The sequence below is a fragment of the Pongo pygmaeus genome, chromosome 8 (assembly GCF_028885625.2).
Source record: "Pongo pygmaeus isolate AG05252 chromosome 8, NHGRI_mPonPyg2-v2.0_pri, whole genome shotgun sequence".
NCBI classification, from domain to species: Eukaryota; Metazoa; Chordata; class Mammalia; order Primates; family Hominidae; genus Pongo; species Pongo pygmaeus.
Window position 1 is genome coordinate 1315882 of NC_072381.2, and position 24252 is coordinate 1340133.

Here is a 24252-nt window from a genome sequence, read left to right on the forward strand (position 1 = left end):
AACACTGTGGTGTCCAGAGTGAACTCAAGGCCCTCTCTGGCCTTAGATATTTCACTGTTGGTGCAAAATTCCCCAGAATTTATTTTATTGTCCTAATGGGAACAGGGAAGTTCACGCAGAGGGCGTCAGCCGCACTCTCAACCCCTTCCCGATCATCACCTTTCTCACGGAGAGAAGCCTCCCCGAGGTTCCAACATGAGGACGTAGGGTACAGTTAAGGGGTCCTGGGCAGGGAGCCCTGAGTTCCTCTGCCCCCCGAGTCTCTCTGGGAGTTTGGGAAAGTGGTCAGGAGGGGAGGCCAGGATGATTTGAGTTGGTGCAAACTCTTCTTCCCCTGAGTGGGGTGGGGGCTTGCAGGGGCTCCTGGGCCTCTGCATCAGCCCCAGCCAGCGCACATGGCTTCCACGGTTTCCACCTTCATTGACTGCTGCTGGGGCACCCAGCACGGCTGAGTGAGCGCAAAGCGTCCTGAGTGCGGCGTTTGGCATGGCTGATGTTTCTAAGCCTCCCAGCAAGCCATACATCATGAAATATTGATATGGTTCCACTAGACTGCTGCACCTGACATTTGATTTATAGCTTTAGGTGTTCTTTTTTAATTCTAAACAGTCAATGAGGGATCAAAGGAAATGTCATATTTGTAGGGCTCAAGCTCAGAGGGGCTCCTCAGAAGCCAGGCAGGGAGGTGCTGTGGTTGCTCCCATAATGGACCCTTCCCTGGCCTCCCAGGGAGGGGCTGTGAGGGGCCCCTATGCAGGTGAAGACACCCTTTCCCTATGCCCCAACATCTCAAATATTTACCACGTTAAATATCAGCCTCCAGAATATTGCCTTCATTTAAGCTTTTCACGTTCCAATGATTTTTTATTATTTCCATCGACCAAAATAAATGAAGAAAATGTTTTAGACTACACTTGAAAGCATGTAAAAATCAATAACTGGATTTTAAAAGATTTAAAATGTCTTGAATACATTCATTTTCAAACATTTTCCTGTGATCTTTAAATAGCTTTTCTTGGAGCATAACAGTTTTTTGAAAAGTCAAATATGGAGCATTAAGGGTATAATTACCATTTTAATTATAACTCAATCATCCTATCTGCTTTGCATAGAAATTAAAGCTTTTATGTCAGGATTTTGGGCACTCACAAATGTTCAGGAGCAATTAATGTTAAAAGTTTAATTTTTTTAAAGACTGAGTGTGAACTTTGCAGTTCTTAATTTCCTTCTTGCTCAGATGGGGCAGCAGAGATGCTCCCACTTGTCGTTTAATTTCTGAAGTGAGTTCATTTCCCCTTCCGAGTCAGCTCCCACATCCCTGTGACAGGCGGCATCACACAGCAGGGAAGGGAGTGGATGGTTCCAGGCTGCTGGGCTTGGGCCCTGCTCTGCCGTGGCGAGGGCGGCTTCCCTGAGTCCAGGCTCGCCTCACCCAGCTTCCTCGCCCATAACGTGGCCTTGTCGCAGCCCTTGCCTTGTGGGGTTGCTGCAGGACTCCTGTGAGTGGCAGCGTGTGAGGTGCTGACGGCAGTGTCGGCCACGGTGCACGCCCTGTGCTGGCCTCATTATTTTCCAGAGTCCCCTTTTTGGTTTGATCTAAAATAATCCCAGTCATTCTGGGAGTCATTGATTTTCCTCCTACCCGGAATAGGATTGTTTAAAAAATGGTACAACTGTAAATCCTTTGTATTCAGAGCAGTACTTATTAGATCACAAAACAGCACAAAGCCCTGAGAATCTCGCAGAAGCAGGGTCCTCTACTGCTGTGCTCTCCCCACACCCCATGTGCACTGGCCTGGCTATAAAGTGACAAGGCTGCTTTCAAAGTCTTTATTTTGCATTAATGAAAATGCCATTTGGCTAAAACTTAACTAGATTTTCATTGAATTTTGCCCTGAGAAGGAAATACTAAAATGATAGATTTTCCCATCATTTTTCCGCGAATGAGTAATGTGCTTAGCTCTTCACTCCGGAGGCACAAGGTTGCAGTTTTGTGTGTGTGTGTCTGTGCATGCTTGTGTGCAAAATGCAGCCTGGACATTTTTCTCCCAGTTAAACCCCCGGTCTAAGATCTGGTCCATTTCCTCTTGAGTTGCCACTGCTCAGGCTGGAAGGAAAAATCATTTTTATGGGCACTGCCGTGGCAAAATAAAATAATTCCATTTTTAGAAAGGCTGTGGCGTAGGCCCCTCCCTTCCTGTATGTTTTTGCTGACAGCCTTGCTCTGCTTCACTTTTTATTTTAGCCGATTTTTATGTTTTTTTTAGTTTCCTCACTTGTGCTTAAAGTCTTATATTAGAAAAAAATGAATGGAGGCAGGCAGACATAATTTAAAAATAATTATTATGCCATGTCTTCTATACCTTGTACCAGATAATGTTCCCTGAGACTTAATCACTGAATATCACTTACATAATCAGGCATAATCCCAAGCGTAATTACAAAACATCCCATAATCTCCACAAGCCTGACAGGCATAGTCGATTGTCTTCGTAAGTTGTTGTACGGATTTTTCTAGAACACTGAGGGTTTCACGTAATTTTTTAATTTTTGGTGAAGGGAAATGATTAAACATTTAAGTGAACATGATTTAGTTTTGATGGCTCTGGGAGAGTCTTTATATAAACAAGATCACTTCTGGGAAGACATCCCTTTCTTAGGCGCCGTCTTCTGGTTTGGGTTTGGTGCAGGAGTTGGCAATGTTTTTGGGGTAAGTCCAATTCCCTGATGTTGCTGGTGCATCCGTCTGCCTCTCACTCCTTGGGCAGCACTGAGGGCTTCATACCCCTGGGTCCCCCGAAAGCCCATCAGCAGGGGGCACAGGCAGGGGTAGGCCTGGGGGGTGGGTCAGTTTGTGTGGCTCTGGTCTCTGTGGGCCGGCCACACCCCTCCACTGGGGGCCCAGCTTGGAATGGTGGCTGGACACATGGCTGCCTCTCTGCACCCCAGCCTTCCCGTCTTGAGCTTGGTACCCATCCCGTCACTTCTCTAAAGCCTGCCTACTCCCTGCCAGTGCCCCTTTACTCGACTCTCCCTCAATCCCCGGTGTGAATGCCAGGTAACTGCTGGACCCTGATCTATAAAAACATTAACATTAGGAGAAGGCCCTGTCTCCTCTGACTGGGTGTGAAGTATTGGCCACTTATAAACCTGCATTCTGCATAGCTGGGCAATTTAAGATGGTGAAGAATATACTATACTTTTGTTAGACACTGTAAAATCTGTCAGTTTCTACTATTTATTATTAGTATCACAGTAACACAATCAATCAAATAAAAGAGAAAAAATTCCACCCACAGAGAAGCGTGCAGTCACAGGTGACGGATCCTGTGACAGGAACGTGGTAAAGCCCATCATGGTATGATTTGGTACCATTTGTTTATTTTTGCAACCTCTTACAGCCCATAAGATGCTAGAAGCTCCCTTTAAATTCAAACACTGACAGCTCCCTGCAGAATCTGAGAACCATGCAGGAGTGAGATCGATCATGGGCTGGGCCGGAGGGATGTGGGAAAGCCAGACCATTCGCTAGAAACAAGCAGTACCATTTGCATTCCTGGTGTGGGGAATGGCTTGGATTCATTTATTATTCATCCATGCCTTTGTGGATTTCTCAGTGCACACATAATCGCTGAGTGCTGGGGTTCAGATTCCACCTGATCTCTCGGGGCATTGCTGCCCTCATGTACAAGTGGGGGCAACAATACTTGCTCATTCAACTCAGGATTTATACAAAGGCCGCTTGAGACTGTGTTTGGGAAGGCCTTCTGTGACCTCTAAAGTGTTGTCAAAGTATAATTTGTCCCTGTCAGAAGGAATATCGGGGAGTGTGGGAATCTCTCGTTACTGTGTTGGCCACAGTGGGAATAATCTAGTTCCCACATTTCCAATGGAGAAAGCATCTCTCAGATCACACCCCACAAATTCCCGTGGTGGGTAAAGGGTCTGCCAGCCTCCAGACAGGCATCTGTTCAAGCAGAAAATGACCCAGGGTAGATGGACCGTGCTCCAAAGGCTTATGAATGTGGCCAGCGGCCTTAATTTCTGTTGTCTGCTTATAACTCCATCCAAAATCCTGGCTGGAGATGATAAAAAAAGATTCAAGGAGCTCAGAGTAAGAGGGACACGTGACCTGCTCAGATGCTGACCCATGCCACATAGTGACAGTGATGAAAACAGAGTGAAGAATAAGGCCAGATCTATAGGATGGGGCTGGTGTCTTAGGAACAGACTTCCTTACACACAGAGATACAGCATATAGTATAAGAGGAGGGACACCCCAAAACAAAGAGGAAGTAAGTTCAGTAAAGGTTTCTAGGCCGACTGTCACAAGCAACCATGATCTTGCCTGTAGATCATACCTCAAGATGTATTACGGGTAGGTAGAATAAAACAGAAAAATAGCACAGAAGAGCAAACATGAATGTTTACCAAACTTCCTGGGGGTGGGTGCAGAAGATCTTTCAAAGCATAAAAGCAGAAAGATAAGTCATAGAGCTGACAGATAGATTACCTGGAAATTAAAATTTTCTCTGTATCAAAAACCCTCAATCATAATCAAAATAAAACGCAAAATAAAAGACATATTCAGGTAGTAACTATGGATTAGCAAGATCTCAAACAAAATGATTATAATCACATCTTGGTTGATAAGAACTCATTGCACAAATTCCTCTTATATCAGAACTTGAAAAGAGTCTATTCCACGACGAATGGATAGCTGGCATTTTTCCTTCTACAGAGTGTTGGGGACTATGCAATGCGTGTTTCCCTCTGTCTTGGATGCCAAGGCATTCTGTGCCCTGTCTGAGTACCTACCTTAGCTTGTTGTACTTACTTCCTGGAACATGACTTCTCCTGGGAATTAGACAGTATAAATGTAATGATGTAGCTGAATGCCTGGCTAGTTAGAGAGTTGCCACGTTGTCTTTTCCTTATGAATATAAATATTTCCTTTGTATGGATTCCCAGCAGTGGGACTGCTGGACCGATGTGTATAAATGTTTCTGAAGTTATTGGTGTGTATTGCCAAATTGTTTTGTGCAAGGTGCAGCCCACCAGCAGTGTGTGCACGTAACACTGCCCTCACCCTCTACAGCATTGGGGCTATGCTCATGTAGACCAGACCTCAGCTCACCTCTTACTACTCCCTTCCTGTTCCTCATTCCAGCATCTTCACATCTTGTCTCCATCCTCAGACTCACAGTGGCCTCCAGCCGCCCAACCACTCCCATTCAAATGGAAAGCATGCATTGAAGTTGAGTCCCTCCCATGAGGCTGGTAGGACGCTTCTTGCCATTCTGGTGTCCCATGATGTGCTATGGAGAACGGAGTGAGTCTCAATAAACATCATTGTCTTTAACATAGCAAAGTGGGGCTCCCCAAAAGTATGTGAATTTTAAAAGGGTGAAGGCAGTGATTTGTCCAAATAGATCATCCAAATTTAGGGTCTGGTATCTAGCATCTTTCAAATCACACCATGTAGATGTCACTTTGATTTTAGGGGAGTTGGGCTTACTGAGGAGGCCAGTATCTGAGCTCAGGCAAGATCTCAGTTTCACGTCTTAGGGTATCTCCTTGGTGAAGGCAAAGTGCCCCCCTCTCAGGCTAAGAAAAACCACTGGACCATGGTGTATCAGATAGTTCTTAGTCATAATATATACAATTTAACAACTATCTGCAAAGTGAGAATTTTTCCACAATGAATTATTTGGTAGCTTTGGTGTTGATTTTATAGCTGTCCTTCTGCCAGAGAACAGCGATGCTGAGATTTGCTGTCAGTCTGTTGGTCCTATTTTTCTATAATGAGAGATGATGTGGTGAGCTACAAAATAAGAGACAGATGATAAAATAATTCCTTAAGAAAAAAATATTAGAATACAATGGACAGGCAGGCAAATGATAAAATGCCTCTTTCCTGTTTTTTAAGCACTGTAATAAAACATTTTGGAGGTGGGGCATTGTGGATGTGCAGTGCCGTATTGTAATCGTAAACAGAACTGAACTGGCCCAGATTCAGAGCCTGTGGCAGCACAGGGTCATTTGGATTCATTGTTCAATGGGAACATATTTTACTGTGAAATGTTCTGATGACATTAGAATGTAAAGTTCCTACAACCTAAACAACAGGTTTCATTCTGACTTCCATCTGTCATACTGAGGTACCATATGACTCTGTAGTTAAAAACCAATATAAATAATTTGGAACCCAAATCCATCCCATTGGCTCTTTATAGTTCTCCCCATATGATGGTGTCATACAGATCTCTCCTCCTGCACACTTTGCAGAAGCACTGTCCAAATCTTGCCTCGTGGAAATCACCTCTTCTCTCTTGCGGAGAGCAAGCCCATGATGTTGTCCTCATCCAGAAGATCCCCGCCTATCCTGCCTTTAAACAGCGCATTGAGAGCAAAGGTGACTGCACTGCCTGCCATCCTCAGATACAGAAGTATGCTATTAATTTTTAATTTTTATTTTTTAGAGACAGGGTCTTGCTGTCTCCCAGGCTGGAGTGCAGTGACACGATCCTAGCTCACAGCAGCTTTGAACTCCTGGGCTCAAGTGATCCCCTCGCCTCAGCCTCCTGAGTAGCTGGGACTAAAAGTGCTCATCACTGCGCCCTGCTAATATTTTCAAATTTTTTTGTAGGGATGGGGGTCTCATTACGTTGCCCAGGCTGGTCTCAAATTCCCTGCCTTAAACAATCCTCTCACCTCAGCCTCCCAAAGCGCTGGGATTAGAGGTGTGAGCCACCATGCTACTGATGCTACTATTTTAATATCCTCCTTCTCTTAAACAAATCATCATACTCTGTTCCAGGGAGAATTTCCCAGCTACGAGGGCTTTTGTCTAGGTTGAAAATGGCATGGGTTGGTAAGCCCTGTACTCTAACGTAGAAGGAATGAGGCTAGGTAGGTTCCATGGATGTCGTTCCTGCCTGTGGGCATGTGTGTCCCACAGCTGATTGGGAAGGGGAAGAGAGAGGAAGGGAGCACGAATGAGGAGGGAAGGAGAGAGGCTCTGGGGAGGACTTTGGGTTCTCGGTGAGGGATGAGAGCCACAGAAGACACAGAAATGCTCCCTCTGCGTTGTTTCCATCCTGCCTCCTCCTCCCTCCTCTGAGCACCCAGCCCTGGACTCAGGAGACACCAGTTGATACCTGGTGATATTTCTAAATAACTCAGTGCAGAGAAACTGCAGGATTCAACATTCCTCGCTGTGTTTTTAATGAAGCCCTTGAAGCTTGGTGAGAGGTGATGGGAGAGATGGAAATAATTTCGGACGGGCACTTTCTGTTGGTAGAAAGGACTCAGCCCATTTGTTAAGAACCTTGTCTTGGGAACTATTTTGTCTTTTTCAAAAAACTCAGTATAGGATGGAAGAAAAAGCCCAGGCTTCAGAGCAAGGTGGACTATAGTTTAAATTCAAATGCTGCTCTCACCTTTTGTCTCTGTCCTTTTACTTCTTCTAATTCTCCAAACTGAGTATTTGAGTTAGATTTCTTCATGACTTACTACAGAGGTCTTTGGTTTAGGCAATGTGGCGATTAATCTAGGTAGTTTAGGGAGATTTACCAGATTGGAGAATGATGAGAAAAGAACAGATGATACCTATGAGGCTAATATTGAGGAAGGAGAATACAATATTAACAAAACAGGCAAGGGAATTTAAGCCATTTGGCCATTTGGAGCCATTAAGTGAAGGAAAAATAGAAAATTGACAGATCATAAGAGCCATTGGCACATCACCCACTGTAATACAATATTATCTTCTATGTCCAGAAGAATGGAAGGTCTAGACAAAAATGTTATACTTGATACACTCTATTCAAGAAGAACAGGTATGGCATTTATAATTATTTCTACCCAAGTTACTTAAAGAAAAACATTTGGCATTAAAGTGTATAATTTTAAATTGTTTCAAAATTCAAGTTAATGTAATTGCTCTCTTTTTCATGATGTACATAAATAAGATGGCATCAGTAGCCCATACTTGGAACAGATTTGATTCAACTTTCTGTACCACATTTGGCACCAGGAGAAACCTGACACTACTCTGATACACGTACTACAATGGTGTTGTTAGAATCAGGAAAACAGTACCCTTCTTTGGTTGGTTAGTGGAAAGTTTTTAAAAAGTATATCAGAATTTCAAAAAGTATTGAAGGTTAATAAAGGAGGAAAGCCCTTTTTGTTTTGTGAAATGAATTAACACAGTAATGCATTTAGAACTGTGTCTGAATCTGAGGAAGGCTATCTAAATTTTAGTTAATATTGTCATCATCCTCTTCATCATACTTCACAGACTCTACGGGATACTTTGAAATTGTAAAAAAAAAAAAACACTGTTAGGATATGTATGACAAAAATTACAAAATGCTGTCAAAAAATCAAAGAAGACCTAAATTAATAGAGAGACATGCCGTATTCACAGATTGGAAGACTGAAATAGAAGAAATGTCAATTATTCCAAAATTGACCTATAGTTTGGTGCAATCTAAATTTTAGTTAATATTGTCATCATCCTCTTCATCATACTTCACAGACTCTACGGGATACTTTGAAATTGTAAAAAAAAAACACTGTTAGGATATGTATGACAAAAATTACAAAATGCTGACAAAAAATCAAAGAAGACCTAAATTAATAGAGAGACATGCTGTATTCACAGATTGGAAGACTGAAATAGAAGAAATGGCAATTATTCCAAAATTGACCTATAGTTTGGTGCAATTCTTAACAAAATACCAGCAAATATTTTGTAGACATAGACAAGCTTATTCTAAAATATGTATATAAATGTTTAAGTCCTAGAATAACTGAAATGCCAACTTTATGAAAAAGGAGAGTAAAGTGGAAGGAATCACTCTACTGAATATTAAGGTTTACTCTATAGCTATAGTAATTGATGGTGTGATATTGGTGGATGGACGGATGCATGGGTCCATAGAGCAGAATAGAGAACCCAGTAAAGGTACAAAGGTAATTCAGTGGAGGAAACACAGCCTTAAAAAAAAAGTAAACTGTAAATCCCACATCTCCATGTCTTATACAAAAGCTTATACAAAAGTAACTAAAAGTAGACCACAGACGTAAACTATAAAACTTTTAGGAAAAAAAAACAGGAGAAAATCTTTGGGATCTAGAGCAAGATGAAGATACCTTAGATTCGATACCAAAAGCACCATCCATAAAAGGAAAAATGGAAGAAATGGATTTCATCCAAATGGAAAGCTTTCATTCTGTGAAAGATTGCCTTAAAGGGATGAACAACAAGCTATAAACTGTGAGGAAATATCTGCAACTCACTTGCCTGACAAAGAACTAGTGTCTAGACTACACAAAGAACTCAAAACTTATCAGCAAAAACAAACAAATTAGAAATGGGCAAGAGACACAAAGACTTTTCAGTGAAGACGATACATGGATATATGGATAGGCACATGATAAGATGCTAAACTATATTAGTCATTCAGGAAATGCAAATGAAAACCACACAAGGTACCATATGAGTCCACACATCACAGAATGGTTGTTGTGAAAAGCAGTGGCCACAATAAAGGCTGAGAAGAGCCTGGGTGGGTCCCTCAATGCCTTGTCTGAGAGATGGAACAGTGCAGCCACTCTAGAGGGATGTTTCTTATTAAACTAAACATGTGATTACAATGCAAACCACTAATTAAACTCTTGGGCATTTACCCCAGAGGGCATGGAAATTTATGCTCACACAGAAAATTTGTAGTGATGTTTATAGCAGCTGCGTTCATATGAGCCCCAAACTGGAATCTGCCCAGATGTTCTTTCACAGGTTAATGCTTAGACGAATTGCAATGTGGCTTATTGTGGAATACTACTCAGCAGTGAAAAGGAACGAAATATGAATGAATGCAAGAGCTGGATGAGTGTGCGAAGAATTATGCTGAGTGAAAAGACATGATTCCAAATACATACTGCATGATTGCATTTATATAATATTTATGAAATATCAAAATTATAGAAATGGAGAACAGACCAGTGGCCACCAGATATTAAACTTATGGGGAGTGGGGTTGGAAGGTGGCTGTATGTCATCAACGGGCCCTGTGGGATGGGTGATCTGTGTCCTGACAGTGCAGGTGGGCACACAACCTACACCTGGGATAAAATTACATGGAGCTAAACAAACGCAAGTGCAATTAAAACTGGGGAAATGAGCGAGCCAGGGGATTGTCAATGCGTCTGTTTGTGAGGCGTTGTGCTCTGGCTCTTCAAGGTATAACTACTGAGGGACACTGGGCACAGGTACATGGGCTTTTTCTGTACTATGTCCTAGAACAGCTGTGAATCTACAATTGTCAGAACTAAAAGCTTAAACATGCACTTACACTCACACACGAAGTTCTGGGCCTCACGCCAAACCTACAAATCTGTACTCTTGGGAAGGGAAGCTACAGTGTCTGCTCCACATGCTGCTCGGGGGTTCTGCAAAGGACCCAGCCTGACATGTCACAGATAGTGTCCATTAACCTCCATGGACACAGAGTCCTCTACCGGGGGGGTCCCTCCTCATGAGAACATCCCGAACGCTGGGGCCGTTCCTCACCTCGCTTCACCTCTTCATGAGGACTTCCGACTGCACGCCTAACACTTTGCTTCCGCTCCTGCACCCCAAGTGTATTCTATGCTCTCACCTCCTATGTTTTAGCTGTTTGGGGCGAGGGTTCATATCCTCACGTTCCAGCAGCACTCCTGCATGTACTGGAGAGTTCTGATGTTTTCCTATGGAGGGACTGAGTAGCACTCCCGCATGTAACTCACTGCGAACAGTTTGGGTAAAATGTAAAGTGGAATTGGAAGCTGACTTCCCTCCATATTTAAATATTTCTGTCACTCAGGAAAAGAAATAAGAAAAGTATTCAAAATGGGACAAGACTCCGGGACCCCATCTGTTTTTCCAGCTCCGCCTTCCTCCTCCATGGAGACTGTTCACCAGGCGGTTGTGAGACAGCCCCTGAAGTCCCCCCACATCTTTCTTGTACTAGAGACTCAAGTTTCCTTCTGAGTCCTGCGAGAAGGAAGACCATGTGGGACGGAGGAAAGCACTGGGCACCTACACTTCTGAAAATAGATGCCTAAGAGCCATCGACTGCCATTAGAATATCTGCACCTGAGAACAAGCTGTTCATTCTGGAGGTGAATTAATCATCCCAAAGCCCGGGACATAGTGATTCTCCTGTTTAAACTAACGCCTCAGAATATAGTTTCTGTAAGTTTACAATACTTGCTTTGCTGAGATAGTTTACTAATCAACTCTCTCACAGGAAACCATTCGAATCGAAGAGAGAAGGCAATAAAAAGTTAAAACAGTAGATATGTAAACAGTAAGATATTCTTATCTTGGAAAACTGAATGCAAGTGAATTTGACCATTCCCCCCACACTTGGTAAAACTTACCCATTTTGTGTCTTGTCCACAGAGTGAAACACACAGAGAACAGAAAGTCACTATCTGCAGCTTCACTGTGCTGCTAGGAACTTTGCAGCACACAAGGCTGAGCTGATTTTAACTCACTAATTATGATGCTCTGGGGAAGTGCCTTGGTAACTGACTGAGTCCCTCACTAGGAAAACATCAGAACTATCCAATAACTCCAGGCGGGCACCCATGGAGGGGCACAAGTGTAATTGCTGAACTATCTGAACCATTCTGTGACGTGGGCAAACTGAGAAGGGTGATCTGGCAGGAAAGGCGAGACCCCACGAGGGAGATGACCCCGTGCTAATTCCGTTTCTGTCACTGTCTATGAACTCGGAAAAGTAACCGTTTCTGTCACTGTTTTTATATGAACTTGGGAAAGTAACTTTTCTCTGGATCCCAACATGAAATTTGACTATAAAAGCCGAGGAAGATGGAGGAGGAAATGAGCAGAAGAAAAAGAAGAAAAACAGGAAGCACAAGAATGTTAAACCCATAGAGCTCCTTCCCACGACACAGTGCCTCCTCACAGCTCAGCGTCTCCTCACAGCGCCTCCCCATGGCATGGCGCCTCCCGACAGCACGGCGCCTCTGGTGGCACAGCGCCTCCTCACAGTTCAGCGCCTCCTCACAGTTCAGCACAGCACCTCCCCACGGCACAGCACCTCCTCGCAGTTCAGCGCCTCCTCGCGGCACAGCGCCTCCTCGCGGCTCAGCGCCTCCTCGCGGCACAGCTCCTCCTCGCGGCTCAGCGCCTCCCCGCGGCACAGCGCCTCCCCGCGGCACAGCGCCTCCCCACGGCACAGCGCCTCCCCATGGCACAGCACCTCCTTGCAGTTCAGCGCCTCCTCACGGCTCAGCGCCTCCCCACGGCACAGCACCTCACTGCACAGCGCCTCCCCATGGCACAGCACCTCACTGCACAGCGCCTCCTCACGGCTCAGCGCCTCCTCACAGTTCAGTGCCTCCCATGGCACAGCACCTCACTGCACAGCGCCTCCTCACGGCACAGCGCCTCCCCACGGCACAGCGCCTCCCCACGGCTCAGCGCCTCCCCACGGCTCAGCGCCTCCTCACAGTTCAGTGTCTCACCACTACTCAGCGCCTCCTCACGGCACAGCGCCTCCTCACGGCACAGCACCTCACTGCACAGCGCCTCCTCACGGCTCAGCGCCTCCCCACGGCACAGCACCTCCTTGCAGTTCAGCGCCTCCTCACGGCTCAGCGCCTCCCCATGGCACAGCACCTCACTGCACAGCACCTCACTGCACAGCGCCTCCTCACGGCACAGCGCCTCCTCACGGCACAGCGCCTCCTCACGGCTCAGCGCCTCCTCACGGCTCAGCGCCTCCCCACGGCTCAGCGCCTCCCCACAGCACAGCGCCTCCTCACAGTTCAGTGTCTCACCACTACTCAGCGCCTCCTCACGGCACAGCGCCGCCTCCACGGCACAGCACCTCACTGCACAGCGCCTCCTCACGGCTCAGTGCCTCCCCACGGCACAGCACCTCCTTGCAGTTCAGCGCCTCCTCACGGCACAGCACCTCACTGCACAGCGCCTCCTCACGGCTCAGCGCCTCCTCACAGTTCAGTGCCTCCCATGGCACAGCACCTCACTGCACAGCGCCTCCTCACGGCTCAGTGCCTCCTCACGGCTCAGCACCTCACTGCACAGCGCCTCCTCACAGCTCAGCGCCTCCCCACGGCACAGCACCTCCTCACAGTTCAGTGTCTCACCACTACTCAGCGCCTCCTCACCGCGCCTCCCCACAGCACGGCGCCTCCTCATTCCGGGGGCACGGATTGCAGAGAAGTTGCGCTGGAGGAAATGACATGCAAGGAAGCCTTACAATAACCCAGTCGGGAAATGGTGGGACCCACATGAAGCAGCTCAGCAGGCGCGGAAAGGCAGCGCAGGCTCCGGAAATGTTGAAATAGAGGCGTCAATGTGTGTTGGAAGGACCACACCCATGACGTGGAGATGAGCGATTGTGGCGGCACAGGGACCCCTCTATGCGAGGCAAAGAGGGATTCTGGAACCCCTGGCTGTAGTCTACGAAGGGCAGCATCCAGGAAATTGGCAGTTAACAGCAGTGGAGGGTGGAAGGGACAGGACTGCAAAATGGCATTGGCCTCGAAGAAAGGCTCTTACGGGTGGAAAAGTGGGTTTAGAAGTTGTGTTAGGGAATTGGTAGACACCATGCCAGTGTGATGAAATGAGCAGACACTACCTGAAAATCAACCACGTAACGTTCAGTTATTCCATTCCAACCCATGTCCTGTTTTTTCTTGAACAGTGCAAACATTAGTACACACTTCAATTATTCTTATCATCATATTTTGCAGACATTCCTGGAGCGGGACAGCCTCCTGGGAGTGTTTACAGAACAGAGGGGAAGGGATTATGCCAGCGTAAAAATTCCCCTCCAGAGCTTGGCATGTAAAACTTCGATTTCATTTTGCTTACCAAGAAGCAGTGCAAGGCCAAGCATAGTGACTCATATCTGTAATCCCAGCACTTTGAGATGTATGAGGCAGGCGGATTACTTGGGCCCAGGAGTTTGAGACCAGGCTGGGCAACATAGTGAGACACCTGACTCTACAAAAAATAGAAAAAGTAACTGGTCATGGTGGTGTGTGTCTGCAGTCCCAGCCACTTGGGAGGCTGAGGTGGGAGAATCACCTGAACCCAGGTGGGAAAGTCAAGGCTGCAGTCAGCCATGATTGCACCACTGCACTCCAGCTGGGGTGACAGAACAAGACCCTGTCTTTAAAAAAAAAAAAAAGCAGGACTGCAGAAGTTAGTTGCTGTGCTAATTTATGACACATCTGGTTCAGACACGCTGCTCTGATTAAATATGAAGTTCACACCCCAGTGTGGGCAGCCTGTGGCAAGTATGCAGATAAAGGATTTAACAAAGCACTGCGATATTACATTTCAGTGCGACAGAGAGCGTCTCAGCAGCTGTCTGTATTTTGTGCCTGCTGCCAATTGAGATGTGAAAATTGTCAGACTATTTCTAAATGGAAATCTAGGCATTCACAGTAATGAACATGTGAATAAAAAAATAAGAAAAACCTCTACTGTTAAATTTGTTCCAGTGATTCTTAAGAGTTTAAATTAAATCTCTAAAAATGTATCACTTGTTTAAGCTCTTTCAGACTGGAAGCAGGATGCCCTGACCTTTTGAAATTCTAAACTCACTGTCCATGTGGGAAGGCTGTGGCCTGACCTGGTTGGGTGCCCGAGCCACACCCAGGGCGCCTGGGTTCTATAGAAAACGTCTTTAGGCTGAGTGTCTTGGTCTCCTGACCCTTGCTGGGATTCAGGTGGTGGTTTCTGCCCCATCAGCTCCCCTGCACTTGGCTGCTCCATCTGGGTCCTCTAGTGGGCATCGGTCTAGCGGGTTCATTAATCCCTCCGCCTCCCTGATGACTCCTTTTAAGATCTGTTTATTCGGTGGTGTGGGACAAACAACATCCCTGCCAGGCACTGGTCCCTGATTCTGGAGCCGCGCACCACCTGGGGGCTTGGTTTGTTCTGGGAAATAGGACTGGACAGAAGCGTTTGTAAGAGTGTGGGCGGGACCAGGCAGGGGTGGTTATCCCCATTTGCTGATGCTCCTCATGAAGACTCCAGACCAGGGGCTGTGAATCAGGGCCTCAGAACTAGTAAAGCCAGGTAGAAGAAGTGCCTTTTTTTTTTTTCTCTTAAACACGTTTAGATAGGACGGGAATGTTTTCCAGGGCTGGATGACCTGTTCAATGATGCATTATCTCTTCCCTTGCATGGTATTTTATGATTTTGGATATTTCTATGAAAGTAGGGAATACCTGGATAATCAGTGAATTTTACCCACGTTCTTTTGTATGTAAGGGTGGTAATAGGGACTTCTTCACAAGGAGGGTTGAGTCAGGGTCGATTCAGCCATGGGCTGTCCTAGGGTGTTGGCAGGCATCTGAGAGGCAGCTGGTAGAGGATGTGCAGCTGTGAGCCTTTCCCGGCTTAGGCTGGCCATGGTCATGGCCTCAGGGCACCATGCTTGGAGCTGGTGACCTTCGATTGCATGATATGCACCCCAAGTACTTCGGAGCATTCTCTCCACATTTGCATGCTCATTCATTTATAGATGATCTATAAATCACTCTATTAATGTAATTTGTAAAACATATACAAAAATATAAATTTAAAATGATGAGATATGCTCAGACAGGAATAAAAATGAATTTCCTCAACCTGATAAACAGCATCTACAAAACTCCCACAGTCAACACCACGTGAAATGGGGAAATGCTGGGCTTGTCCCCTGAGAGCAGAACTGGGGCAAAGACGTTGGCTCTCTACTCAACACTGCACTGAAGATTCCAGATGAAATGCTTAAACCCTTAGAAGAAAGCATAGAAGTAAATCTCTGTGCTCTTGCTTTAGGCAATGATTCATTAGCTAGGACACCAAAAGCACAAGTCATGAAAGGAAAAAATAGATAAATTGGGCTTCATCAGAATAAAAAAGTTTGGTACTTTAAAGGAAACCATTAAGAAAATGAAAAGACAACCCACAGAATGGGAGAAAATATTTGTAGGTCATATATCTGATGAGGCACTGATAAGAGATTCTCCTATGTCTGATAATGGTATGATATACCCGAATACATAATAACATTTTATACTCAGCAATAAGTAGGCCCAAATAAAAATAGATCAAGGATTAGAATACATATTTCTCCAAAGAAGACATAGAAATGGCAAATGGTACATTAAAAGATGCTCAATATCATTAATATTTAGAGAAATTAAAATCAAAACTACAATGAGACAGCATTTCACACCCACTAGGGTGGCTACAATCAGAAAGACAGATAATAACAAGTGTTGACAAGGATGTGGAGAAATTGGAACCCTCATACATTTCTGGTGGGATTCAAAATGATGCAACCAGCTTGGAAATTTCCCAGAATGTTAAATACATTTTAACTCATCAATCCTACTGCCAAATATATACCCAAGAGAAATAAAAACATATATCTACATAAAACCACATATTCAAATGTTCACAGTGGCAATATTCATAATAGACAAAAAGTAGAAATGACCCAAATGTTGGATGGATCAACTGACAAATGGATAAATGAGATTCTGGACATCCATACAGTGGAATATTACTCAGCTATAAAAAGAAATGAAGTTCTGATGTATGCCACACCCTAAAGACACCAAATTTAGTGAGAGAAGCCAGACACAAATGCTCACTTATGTGTGATTCTATTTACATGAAATGTCCAGAATAGGCAAATCATAGAGACAGAAAGATCAGTGATTGCTAGGGGCCGGGGAAGGGAAAATGCTAACAGGTTTGTTCTGAGGTCAGAAAAATGCTCCAAAATTCCTATCCAAAGATAAGAATGATGGTTGCAGAACACTGTGAATATAGTAAAGACCTTTGAATTGTACTTTAAAGGGTGATTTTTATGGTATCTGATTTATAGCTCAATAAAGTTGTTATAAAAATACTGAGATCAAAGTATCAGTAAAAGTTCTAGATTTTTTTCCTTTACCTCAATGAATCATCTACATACCCCACACTTTGAAGACTTTAACACACTACACTAGTGAATTCTGGACCCAGATATTTGGAATTATTCAGAGAGCTTTTAGGGGTTTTCAGAGATTTCCTTCCCCATGGTATGGTGGTGGTTATTTGAACAGTTTGGGAAATTTTCAGAAAAGATACTCCTGCAGTTGTCAGATTGGCTGCAACACTTGGCTTTAGTTGACAGGGCTCCGGGTGCCATCTGCCATTTTCTTTAGTCATATTCATCTGAAGAAGTCAAAGTCTTAAATCTGCCAAGCAGGCAAGAATGGACACACTTGCTGGGTGTGGTGGCTCACATCTGTAATCCCAACACTTTGAGAAGCTGAAGCAGGCAGATTGCCTGAGCTCAGGAATTTGAGAGTGGCCTGGACAACATAATGAGACCTCATCTCCACAAAACAATAAAAAATTAGCCAGGTGCGGTGGTGGACGTCTGTAGTCCCAGCTACATGGGGGGCTGAAGTAGGGACTGAAGTGGGAGGTTTGCTTGAGCCCGGGAAGTTGAGGCTGCAGTGAGCTGGTGTTGCACCACTGCATTCCAGTCTGGGTGATGGAGTGAGAGACCTTGTCTCAGGAAAAAAAGATAAATAAATAAAAAATAAAAGAGTGGATAGACTGGTTAACTAGCATCACTTTTTTTTTGCCATCTAACAGGTATTAAATATCTTTTGTTGATTAAAAATATTACAGTAAAGAATGGCATATTTTTGATATTTTGAGTTGAGAATTCAAAAGTCTTCCAGACAGCACAGGACGTTGGCCCCCTGACCTCAGAGGAGAGACACATCAAAGAGAATTCCCCATGTGCAGGACTGGAGACTTCCAATGTCCCTCCCACTCTAAGTTGTAATTCTGATCTGTGATGGCGTCTGTCCAATAGAGACACAACTGCTGGTTAATTTGATTAATTCAGACAAGATATATCAATTTATTTGAGGAAGAACCCCAAAGCTTCATGTGATTTGTTTGACTAAATTGTCTAATTGATTAAGTTGTAAGAATTTCTCTGATTACATTGGAAGCAGAGTTACTGTTTTCCCTCTCTCTAGATTTTGAGTTGTCCATTTTTCCCCATCCCCACAATCAATGGGAGAGACACTTGCGTTGAAGGTGGCAGAGCCAGTGATCTGACAACCTTCCTCTGTTAGCCCAGATTTCTGGTCTCCAGCCACCTCCTGCTATTGAGTTTTGACTCCAATTGCAAGTGGCCATCTCAGAACACAAATCCTTCAGCTCATTAGAGAAAAGTGCTTGATCCGTTTCTTATTCAATTGCCAAGATCATTACATGTGCCCCAGACTTGGCTGAGTTAACTCCATTTCTACTAGCTTTTCTCCTGGTTTTGATTAACTTTGATGTCATAATTGCTTAGTTTGGAGTCATCTGATGTTACACAATCTTTAGGCACCTAGTGATGCTTTGCTGGGAAGAAGCTGTGGTCTCAGTGTGTGCCAGGCCCTGTACCTTTGTCTACCATGGCCCTGTGAGCTGGGTGCCCTTACCATCCAAATTTTCTGCAGCAGAGTGGGCCACATGCTGAAAGAAGGCCTCACAGGGAGAGCCAGGGTTCAGATCCTGAGTTGGGCTCCCAGGTCCAGGACCTCAACCAACACGTGAAACTGCCTCTCTGTGCTCAGATGGGCCCCACTTAATTTTGAGGGTATTTTTAGTCTCTAGAGGTAATTTTCCTTACACCTCAGCACATTGTTTTTCTCATCATATTAATACATGATACTTGTAATAGGCAAAGTGTATATGTGTAACAGAAAATTTTATATAGAAAAAGAATGCAGAAAGGAGGCTGGGGAAAGAGATGATGATGATTTATCAACTGCAGACCTCAAAGTCCAATAAAATGAAAAGGAAGCAGCAGCCCGTGAGCTACTATCTGTGGGGCCGATGGTGAGAGGAGCCGTCTCAGGTGGGACTGCCTGTGCCCTCGGTTCATCCTACTTACCTGTAATGCCACAGGGATGCTAATTCCTAGGGACAAAAAGGCAGCCCAAACCTAAAACACAATTCCTGCTTCCTTTGCTACCCAGACTGATGAAATAAAAACCTCTCAAAGAAAACAGACACCAAGCACCCCAGTGGTCTTTTTACAAACCCCCATAGCCCCATTATAGAAATGCCCACATGGCAGGTTACTCAGACAGGCCGGAAAAACTAGACTGGACACACAATGAAGGTTATTTCTGCCAAGGCGTGTCTTTAACTTTTTAGGTAGGCAGGGGCCATGGCAAGATGCAGACTCGTGGGCAGAGGCCAGAGGCTGCTTTGTGTTTCCTGGAGCAGCGGTGTGGCAGGAAACATGGAAGAAGCGGTGGGGTGGCCTAGGTGGGTGTTTAGTGATCTCCAGAAAGTGGAATAATTAATTTGTTAATTAATTACATTCGTATGGAAGAGATCAGGCCACGGCTTTTGGTCGAATACATTTGAAAATATTTTATCAAATGCCCTGCTTGCTGTGACTGTCAAGTGCCATGAGCAGCGATGTTTAAAGCTGTCATTGTGAGCCTCATGGACTCCTCACTGCGCTTCCTACTGAGAAATATGCTTCCAGAGAGTAGGAATATTTCTCTGCACATGGGTGCACACACGTGTGCATGTGTTTGTATATAATACATTTATAGTGTATTGCATGTTTATATGTGTATATATATAAATGCATTTATTATCATTCGTATCTGCAAATCTGGCTACTCACATGTAGGTTCCTTGGTCAAGATTTATAACCTTAATAGATGAATCTTTAAGATTGCAAGGCCGATTATTTTCTGTGTTATTTGAAGTTTTCCTTTTATAAATAAAGTTTCTTCAAGAAGTCAACAATATTTGTATAGAGTTAAAATTAGCCTCTTATTTTAATGTTTGATTTTTTAAAGGGTGTGTCACTTGTTTGTGAAACACCTGTGTGTAGCTGTGCCGTTGCTGCAAAGGGTCTTCATTTCTGGGACTGGAGCTGGTCCTCGCTCCTCAGTGCTTTGACAAAACCCTCAGTGCATTTCCAGAATGGCACCAGAAGATTAACTGTCATTATTTGTCCTCACTTCAAACTCTTCCCAGAGCTTAATTCTAACATTTCCTCATGATTAAAAATCATGTGGGGCCCTTGTTAAAAGTGCAGCCCAAGATAGTATGGTTTGGTAGCTCTGGGGTAAGTGCCCAGGAGCTACATTTTAAACATGACACCCAGCCACGTCTTATGTGTGTGGGTTACAATTCAGACCGTGAGGTTTTCTCAGGCGCGATGGGTTTGTCTTGCTTGTCTCTGTGTGTTCCAGCTACCTGTGCCTGGGGCAGATAGTACTTATTGAGGATGTCTGTGAGATGTATAGATGGATGGAGAGCGGGAATGATGGAAGGAGGGATGGAGGGTGGGAGGGATGGATAGAAGGATGGAGGAAGGAATGGAGGAAGGGATGGAGGGAGATATGCAGGGATGGAAGGAGGGATGAAGGGAGGGATGGAAGGAGGGATGAAGGGAGGGATGGAAGGAGGGATGAAGGGAGGGCTGGAAGGAGGGATGAAGGGAGGGATGAAGGAAGGGAGAGAAGGAGGGATGATGGGAGAAAAGGATAGAGGGGTGGATGACAGAAGGGATGGAGGGAAGGATGGAGGGAGAAATAGAGGAAGGGATGGGTAAACAGGGAAGGAGGGTGGGGGGTGAAGGAATGGGGGAAGGGTAGAAGGACAGATGGATGGAGGGTTGGAGGGAGGAAATGATGGAGAGAGGGGTGGAAAGATGGATGAGGGATGGAAACCTGTCTCCTTGCAGGAAGGCTTGACTGCTTGCAAGCCACTGGTTGGGCTATAACAAACTTGGGCAGTCATTTATATCTTTTCTAAAACCTGAGGAACATTTTGATATATCTTAAATAAGAATAAGTGAGTCCTATCCTAAATAGGAAATACTCTGTCACTTTTCTCTGATTTCAAAAGCCATCAAAGCAGAATGTGCACATCCCGATTACCTCATTGTTTCTGCACCAGCTCACTGCCGGGCTTATCCTGTTTGGCAAACGCAAATTAGAGAGATGCCTGCGTTACAGACACGCTGCAATCCCCGTGTCTTCACACTGAATTTGGAATTGAATAGTGCTAAATGGGTCTTCACATTTGGCTTTGGTGGTTAATTTGACCATTCATAGCATGTTTTCATGTTTCCTCATGACAAATGTAAACATAATCAGCTCTTATTCAAAAATAATTTGGTTGTAGAATGCAGTGATTTCTAAACATGTCCTCCATTTTAAGAAACTCTAATATGCAAACATTCGAATTCATGGAGTGCATAAATTCAGCATCTATTCTTCTCACAGATTCTTGGCTTTGGGCTTCACTGCAGGAGGCCTACAAACAATGGGATCCTGTAATGCATTTAAGATGTTACCCACTTGGCAATAATTGGATGACTCTTTAAGGAATGTAGTAGCACCTCCATTAAAGCAATTATCTTGTTATTGTGTGGCTATTTCCATATCTGTTTCTCTGGTTCACTGTTTCTTAATAAATGTTATCCTGTTTATCTTTGTTTCCTCAGTGTCTTAAATACCCAGTTCCTAATCAATGCTTTAGGCATTTAAAGGGTATTCTCACACATCTCTGCATCTCTCAACACTTCTGAAGCATCATGGGAAACCCACCCCTCATATTTAGGAAATGAACATCCTTACAGTTAGGCAGATCATCCTGTATCATGATGTACGAGTACCGCATAGCCATGGGAGGGAAATGAAGGGTTTAAAGACTCCTTGGATATTTCTTCATATTATAAAATAAGAATGACCTTTGCAGCTCTACTTAGGTTCAGCTGCTTGTGAATTACGAGGGGTTCCTCAAGGAACAGACATTTCCTAGAGCCTCCTCACCCTCAGAAGACCACAAAACTTCTCTGCAGAAAGTATTACACTTTCTCAGTCCACTGAGGACTCCCTGTGTCAGGTGAAATTTTATTATTGTCCTTAGCATTGAAAGAATTGCTTGCAGGCTGTTTCAGCTCATTTCTTTCCGTTGTCATTGGTGATTCTCAGCGGTGGTAACCTTTACAGTGCATGTGTGGTCTCCTCCTCCGCTCCGATTCCTGACTCTTCTCTTCTTTTCCATCTAAACAGAGTACACAGCCCTGCCACAGATAATGACTCCAGATAGCCAAAAATCAGCGAGCAGGAGATTAGTGGACTGGGTTATTTTATAACTAATCCAAATAATGATTTTTCCCTTTTTTATTTAAAGATTTGTGTGTGTGTGTGTGTGTGCGTGTGTGTGCGTGTGTTTTAGATATAACGAAGAATGAACTTTTCCAAAGGTCACTTAATTACTAGGGGAAAATAGAAAGTGTTCCAGATAGTGCATGTTTATAAGCATGTGGTGTGTGTGTGCACTTGTCTCCATATTAAATTTTTGGGCCAAATAATCAAGTATTAGGAAACGCAAAATACCCAGAGTGATTCTCACTCAGGATTTAGACTCTAATGGCAAGCTGTAATGGCTCACCTGCATGGACTTCAGTCAGAGAAGGTGCACACTCGCCTTAGATGGCAGGCTGGGCTCGACTACAGCAAATGCTGGGCATCCCGCCGAGTAGTCCTTTTCTGAGTGGTTGTTGTCAGTGATGCCATTGAAATGCTCAAGAAATGAGCTGAAACATCCTGCAAACAATTCTTCCATGGTAAGAACTACAATAAAACTTCACCTGACACAGAGAGGCCTCAGCAGACTGAAAAAGTGTAATTTTTTCTGGAGAGAAGTTTTGTGGTCTTCTGAGGGTAAGCAGGTGCATGCGCCGGGGTTACCCATCCCTCCCATTGAGGCCTCATTATCACCTCAACTTTACCCTGGGGCTGGAGTGCAGGGATTAGAATAAAATTTCTGATACCCATTGTTTCATTTAGGCCACTCCAATTATTGATACAAATTTACTATATTGATTTTATTGCATTTAATTCCCATTTCGAATACCAGGAGAAGTTAAGGAATTGGGTCATAAAATCTTTAAGATATTTGGTCAGACTATAAAAGGGGAGTGCCCTTAATTCACAAAGGGGAGAAGTCATAGGATTTGCTTCCCAGGTCTTGGTCCAGCCCAGCCTTCTTCACCTCGTGCACACTACACACATGCTGGATGCTCTGCTGAAGTTGTGTTGTCACCTGGGACTGACATGTGCTTGTCATGGCATCATTTAATACAGCCATGGTGCTTTGCAAAATGGGGTAGAATCATTGGAGAAAATCATCATGGCTCGAAATAAAAGCATCTATTTTACATGAGAAATATTCACTGAAGCTAGTCCATGTGGAAGGAACTTTGAGGAAAAACTACATTGCCCAAACTCTACAGACAATTCATTAAAAATAGGGAGTGTCTTAAGGAATGTGGCAGGCATTTCTCCTTTTATTCATGCTGGCAGACTGATAAGTGCTTAACCGAACATGGCTTCAGAGCTTCGGCCCAAATGCTTAAATTCATTCAACAAAAAGCTCAACTATCTTGGGCCGCACAGCGTCAGTGGACTGTTCCCAGTTCACTGAGTCTGGTCCGTAATAACCACATTGCAGATAAACTTCATTTTTGAAATCATTTTTTCCCATTTCCAATTTCTCTTCTTCAGATCCCTATCATATAAAATTCTCAGTTTTAACTATTTCCTCAAAAACAAAAACAAAAACAATCCTGTAGAGGCGAAATGCTGAAACAAGAAAACCAGGCCCCCTAGTCAAGTGAGGTGTTGTTTAGAATGACACAGGGTTTTAAAATGGCAAGAATTCTCTATTTAGGTTGGCCTCAAACATGGACCAGCTAGTTCTCAATTAGGCAATTTCTGTCTGTTTCATAAATGAATCTAAGACACGAATGGAAGTGGTGGCTCCTACAAGGGCCAGCTCACAGCCCCAGCCTTAGGTCACCCCCTGACATTTTGGCATGGTGGATACAGAGGTGGAGGAAGGATTTCCAGGCTGAAGAAGACAAATCTGCCCCTTCTTCTTCACCAGCTACCAGGTTCCAGGTTCTGGAAACAGGGCGGTGGGCAGGCTTCCTTGCATGGGCTGGAGGGCAGGGTGGCTGTGAGCTCACTCACCCCAACATTTGTCTCATTCCCAGCAGCTCCGGACCTTGAGGGCTGATCTTCCCAACTCATCTCCACATTCCAACACCAGCAGCCTCCGATGGGTCTCATACTCTGGATTCAAAGCATCGCTTCTCT

The 24252-nt window shown here is 44.4% G+C and overlaps 2 protein-coding genes across 2 annotated transcripts in view; one reads left to right on the top strand and one right to left on the bottom strand.

The window, feature by feature from the left end:
- The window catches only part of LOC129006788 (uncharacterized), a 162567-nt gene extending 148031 nt beyond the window's left edge, over positions 1–14536 (top strand). Inside the window, exon 3 of the mRNA XM_054436887.1 lies at positions 11456–14536. Within this exon, the coding sequence (XP_054292862.1) occupies positions 12270–13286 (1017 nt within the window). The 5' untranslated portion in view covers positions 11456–12269 and the 3' untranslated portion in view covers positions 13287–14536. The remainder of the gene's footprint in view (positions 1–11455) is intronic.
- The window catches only part of ADARB2 (adenosine deaminase RNA specific B2 (inactive)), a 539119-nt gene that overhangs the window by 123196 nt on the left and 391671 nt on the right, over positions 1–24252 (bottom strand). The window lies entirely within an intron of this gene.